Source organism: Chelonoidis abingdonii, chromosome 20 (assembly GCF_003597395.2).
Source record: "Chelonoidis abingdonii isolate Lonesome George chromosome 20, CheloAbing_2.0, whole genome shotgun sequence".
Taxonomy (NCBI): domain Eukaryota; kingdom Metazoa; phylum Chordata; order Testudines; family Testudinidae; genus Chelonoidis; species Chelonoidis abingdonii.
This window is the reverse complement of record NC_133788.1, coordinates 23,144,404-23,150,403: the sequence shown is the minus strand read 5'-3', so window position 1 is coordinate 23,150,403 and position 6,000 is coordinate 23,144,404. Positions and strand designations below refer to the sequence as shown.

The 6,000-nt window shown below is 48.6% G+C and overlaps 1 protein-coding gene across 2 annotated transcripts in view; it reads right to left on the bottom strand.

The window, feature by feature from the left end:
• Positions 1 to 6,000, bottom strand: part of PHF12 (PHD finger protein 12) — a 43,230-nt gene continuing 37,230 nt past the window's right edge. For both annotated transcript variants that reach the window (XM_032788736.2, XM_032788735.2), the window contains 4 exons: positions 5,062 to 5,160; positions 4,280 to 4,362; positions 2,665 to 2,803; positions 1 to 1,156 (listed from right to left, as the gene is read on the bottom strand). In XM_032788736.2, the coding sequence (XP_032644627.1) occupies positions 822 to 1,156; positions 2,665 to 2,803; positions 4,280 to 4,362; positions 5,062 to 5,160 (656 nt within the window). In that variant the 3' untranslated portion in view covers positions 1 to 821. The remainder of the gene's footprint in view (positions 1,157 to 2,664; positions 2,804 to 4,279; positions 4,363 to 5,061; positions 5,161 to 6,000) is intronic.

The following is a 6,000-nucleotide window of genomic DNA, read 5'->3' as shown; positions in this document are numbered from 1 at the left end:
TGACGTATTTTGTTTTTTATATACAGAATACAGGGAAGTTTCTGTAAAGTCTAAAACATTACAATGACTATGTACATTGGAACTAGCTGTTCTGGGGGCGGGGAAGTGGCAGAGAACAAAAAAGACAAACAGGTTTACGACAAACGATTTGCTACAATAGACAGTTTGAGGCAACGTCATACCACGTGTAGCACTGCACACAGCTTTAACACACTGAAATGCCATCACAGATGTATTTACACAGAGTCCAATACTTTTCCTTCTTTGAAATAAAATAGGATGGACACCAGGAAAAGAACTCACTTCTCATTGCCCATAATACACAGTAGCTACTTGTAGTGCAACCATAGCAGGGAGGGTAGGGTAAAATAAGTGGGGGGAGGACAGCACTTTACATTAAATAAAACAATGATATTGTATAGATTTGCTGTATGAAAACTGTATTTTTCTCTTTTAATATAAAACTATTGTCACTGGCACAAAATAGAACAAGTTTTTGATTATTTTACAACTGCATGGGAACGATCTGTCAGAGAGTCCAAGTCAGCCAGCACCCGCCCCTCACCCTCACTCTGACACGTCCTCCTCTTGCTGCAGCTTTCCTTTTAAAATGAAATGTATAGTACAAATATATGTGCAAATGCCCCTAAAACTTGAGCAAAAGAAGAAAATAATTAAAAAAGTGAAACGTTCTTCATGTCATGCAAGCGGCACGTGAACAGTTTCTGGGCCGACAGAAAATCCCAATGTGGTTTGTACATTTTTGCATTGCAGGAGTCTAAGGACAGGGCTCTTCCTTCCCCGCGGCTCTGCCTCAGCTCCTAGGGAACGGAGTTGGACCGCAGCACGGGCACCTGGTGGGGTTTCAGAGACAGCTTGTCCTCCAAGTCCATGTCTTGTACTAAGGCAGCGTCCCCTTTGGGCTGTTTGGTCGCAAAGTCAGTGATGCTGAAGACGAACTGCAGGCAGCCCAGTTTGATGTAACTGCCGTGGTGGAGCAGGGCTGTTCCTTCCCACCCCGCTCCGCTGCCCCCTATTAAACTAGAGCTGCTGGCTTTGCAATTGCAGGGTTTCTGGCGTTGCCCTTGTGCCTGGGAATTCATCACGACTGCTTCTTCGTGCGGCTCCTCATCCTGTTTTCTGCCTTTGTGGCATTCTGGAAAAGAAACGCAGATGAGAAACAGGCTGGGGCAAGTGTTCCATCCAGAGAGCATCACACAAGCGCAGCAGCTTGTTTCTATATAACATTAAGTGCTGCAGCCACACAATCACCAGACACTTCAGAGTGCAGGGATCTCTCCGCAGCAGTGTGGCACAGAGCTGTACGTACGCCCAGCTGTGGAAAGTGCACGCCGTCAGGTGGGCAGTAGGACTGAAGCAATGGGAGGTTACCGAGGTGGAGAATGATGCTTGGAGTGCAGCCGGGGGCGGGGGGGACGACGACCATTTGCTTCCAGGTCAGAGGCTGTGTTCCCTGTAAGCTTGGGCAGTCACGCAGGAGAGATTCAAATGTCACCCAGCTGATTAGAGAGCACAGCAGCAGCATGTTCAGGTGTCCCTCCCCCCACGTTCCTCTGTCCTGAAGCTGCTCCCAGGACCCTCCTGCTGGCTGTGCAGAGCCAGGGAGTGGAGGAGGGGAGAGGCGGAGGGTGCTGTTAGGGTGTCCCCCCTTTCCGCAGAGCAGGGCAGAGGGGACAGCTTAGCTCAGGAGGACTCGGAGCTGCTGTGGTCTGAATGGGGAGTGGTGGAGTGCCTTTCTTAAAAAGACAGTGCACAGTTTGAGATTTCCCCAGCAGCCCGCTCTCTCACACAGTCAGTCTCTCTCTCTCTCTCTCGCACACGCACTCCTCCCCACCGCCCCCAGAGCAGGGGAGGGGAGACAACAGGGCTCAGAGTCAGTCAGGACAGAGTAGGAGAGCTTTCAGTGATTATCTTAGAGACAGCACACATACAGTCTCTTTCACACTCACCTCCCAACACATACTTGTATTGTTATGACTACTTGGTCCTTCCTTGAATGCACGTATAGTCTCGATAATTGTATTCTTTCAAAGTGTGTTATTTTAGTGTTTTAACTGGTCTGTGCATTTCATAATTTTTATTTCTCTTACACTTCAATTTAATTCTTTGAGTAGTGAGTTCTAAAATGCCCAACCTGTCCTAGCTGGAGTAATTATCCCTACGGTAACTTTAAAAAAGTATCTCTATCTATCTATCATCTAGGTTTTTGTTTCTACTGGTGGCACACATCTGCATATCCCTTGGTGCACACACCAAAATTTATTCTGTAGATGGATGGAAAAAATTAGAGGGAACATTGGTCAGAGGCAAATCTACAGTGCAAGTCTATGGAGACCATATGATTCCAGCTCAGAACTGACGGCTTCAGGAGAGGGCCAGGTGTCCGGAAAGGGCCTTAAGTCTGCATTCACTCCAATCAGGGGAAGCAGGTATTTGCTGCCTCAAGCAGCTAGGCTCAGAGGGGAGAGTTATACTGTGTAGCTGTTGGCAAGTGTGGGCTTTGGGAAACCCTTTCTTCTGCATTCGGTTTTTCAGCACAAGCTGGAGTTTCCACTCCCTCCTCACCCCCCACTGCTGGCTCCTCTGGCAGCATGAGGGGAGGGCCCATCTCCCTGGAGGGAACTCGTTCCTCCATAAACTTACTGATCACACTCTGCACTTTGGCAACAATGCTGCTTGGAGGAATGGGCGTGCTCTTCTCCGAGAAGTCACATGAATACAGAACATTGTCCACAGTCGTCCCATGCTCACTGTAGTTCAACAGCTCGTAATGTTTTGTGTTCTAGGAAGGAAGGGACACTTAACTCAGCAACACTGAATGGGACAGAAAGCCCAAAGACCCCATTCTGCGCAGCATTCCTGCTTCCCATCAGTGCACTGCTCAGACAGAGGGACCTACCGAGCTCAGTAGGCCCTTTCAGGCAGTAGCAAGTCAGAATTCAAGGAATCTGGCTGCATGCATATTACCCAGAATGCTCTGCATGCTGATCTTGCACAGAATGCAGAACGAGCAAATGAAAATGGCTCACACAGTTATGGGCTCACCAATCCTCTGAATGAGAGTCACAGAATTGGGAACATGCTGTACTGCACAGGACCCAACTCCCCACCTTCTAATCCTCCGATAGACCCTCACACATTAGCCACCATGTGCTGCTCACCACACTGCCAAGGGGTCTCACCAGAAAGGAGCGTCTGCTAGTGAACAACACTTAATTCCCCAACCAGGGAGCACATTCACTGTGTTGGAGAACCAGCAGGCCTCAGCCCTCCCTGCACAGTGGTCACCAGCACAGCTGTCAGCAGTAACTCCAGCCACAAGGCCCTGCCCCAGAGATTACACATGCTGCCTCGGTGTGAGTGAGCCCTTGCCCCCAGCAGAGTGGAGGGGGAAGAAAAGTGACGTGACACAAGAAGGAAGCCATGCGGACTGATCAGCTCGTCAGGGCGGGGTAGGATCAAGTTATGAAATTGCTATTAGATTAAAAGTACAATGTTTTGTTAGCTAGGTTTTAGTCCCCGTAACGTGGGCTAACAGGGATAGCCAAGTCATTGCCAACGGGGAATTATCCGCCCCTCGGGTGTTCCTGGTGGGCTCCTGCAAGGATCTGCTCTTGGTCTAACATTATCTCATCACTTTAGCAATGGTTTGGAAAGGGTCTGCAGACGACAAAATCCGTGTAGTAGTAAATAATGACAGGGACATGTCAAATCTAGAGCACAAGGCAGGCTCATCCGAACAGAGAGTGTAACACAGCCAAAGGCAAAGTCCTACATCTGGGGACAAGGAACGCAGGCCTCACGTAGAGGACGGGGAACGATTTCAGAAAGCAGTGATTCTGAAGAGGACCTGGCTGAACATGTGCTCCCAGTGTGACCCGGTGGCTAAGAGCGCTCAAGGGATTCTTGGAAGTATAAGCACAGATGTATGCTGAAGAGCAGAGAGGTTTTCCCACTGTATATGGCAATAGTGAGACCACTACTGGCCTACTGCGTCCAGTTCTGGCATTCACACTTCAAAACTGCTGCTGACACTGAAAAGAGATTAAGGCCATGCAGAGACTCAGAGCAGAGTCATGCCCCGAGGGAACCTGTCAGGAGAACTCTGTGCCTCTGAAAGAGGGTGACCAGTAAACGCTGACTCCACCGTAACCCTTGTACAAGCCTGGCTCTCACTCTGCAGCCCACAACGGAGCTCCACACAGTGCCTTCATCTCCACCTCGGTGCAAGTGGCAAAGCAAAGGCACAGGCACTCACCTCATCGTAGAATATGCAGGCATGTTTGCCAGACACATAGTTACAGTGACCGTAGCTTGTAAGGCACACATCCATGTCAGCTCCTGCAACGGACGGGAAGACAAAATACAGGCTCAAGTCAACTGAATTCAGAACAGCTGGCCAGGCAGCACAGAGCGAGAGAATTCAATGGCAGGGGGCTTGGTGAACAGCGCTCAGATAAACCACAGAACAAAAGTTTCCTCAGGGAAACTTTTCCACGTTCCCCGGCTTAATCTTACAGGGGGACGTGAAAAACCATTTCAGCATTATTGTGCCCTTCCAGTGTGCTAGGGGCTTCCAGGCTGAGGCAAGAGTGGCAAATGCCCAAAATGATCATTAATCTCCCTTCTTAGCAGTTACCAGCTAGAAACCGACTCTGGGAGCCTAGGAAAGCTGTGACTTTTTAATGGCAAATCTCTTAGACTGTGCGGTATCAAGAGAGTTAATACTCCCATCCTAAAACAATGGCTATCAAATCTCGGCTACAGGCACCTGACCATGCCAGTCACACAGTGTCCTGCCATCTAAGTGAGCTTTCTTGCACATGTTGCCCGATAATACAGAATAGAAACAATGCCAAAATCCCAGGATAAAATGACTGGCCCCAACATGGCATTCTCCAAAGAGCTGCATTCACTTCTACTGGGGTGACTTTAGTGCATTATAGTTGGAATTGTCTATGTGCAAACAAAAAAGCTGAACAAAAAGTGATTTTTTTCCATTGTGATTCTGCAAGCCCCCAGTTAGAAGACATCACTGACCTGTCCCGATGTAGAGGGTTCTGTAGCACATGTTCACTGCACTTCCTGTGCCCATCAGGGGATAGAACACCGCCCGAGCTTGCACTTCCTTTCTTTGCACTGGAAGACACAAGGGAGATCTGAACACTACTGAATATATTGCCTACAGAAATACCAGGTTACTGGGTTTAAGTATTTCCCCTACTGGGCTGTCTGGGGCTCATGCATCATTTTTTTATAGGAAACCGTCAACTTGAAATCTGGACAAAAATCAGAAATAGTTTCAGAGCTTACCCCCGACCAACTGTTGGGGTTTTACAGTCACATCTTTCTACTGCCCCACTGCTATGTGAAAGACCCACACAAGCCACATGACTATACAGGGGAAATGACAGTGGGCACAGACAAAGGAAAAACTGAGGAGAGACTATTTCCCCTTTCTCATCTCTTCCAGTTCCAGGACTGTGAAGTGTCAAAGCACACATCTTCTGAATTGTTGTCCTCCAGTTCCTTTAAGATGGTGCCCCTTTAACATGGATTTGGAGCTAGCAAAAGCTGCCAAGTTCACAGCCCTAGAGACAAAGCTACTAGTTAGCCCCTGAGAAAAGCACAGGGAGATGCAGAACAAGCTTTTCCATGGATCAATTTAAAATTCCTACAGCTGGAAGGTTGGGGGCGGGAATTCCCTCTTCAACTAGTTTAATCTTAGTTCAGTCTCCACAGCACAGTCAATCCTGGACCCTCCTACTACCGAGGCTGCTGACAAAGACCCAGCAGTTACATGGACACAGAGCTCACACCCCCATTGCACCTGGAACAGGCAGACCACCATCTTGTTTCACATATGGGTCACTCACATAGTTCAAATGGCAACCTGGTCTAGGTTTGAATGGCTCAGTACCCGGACCTGAAACCCCCATGTCCTCTTCCTGTCCATGCAAACACATATGCAGTCTAGCC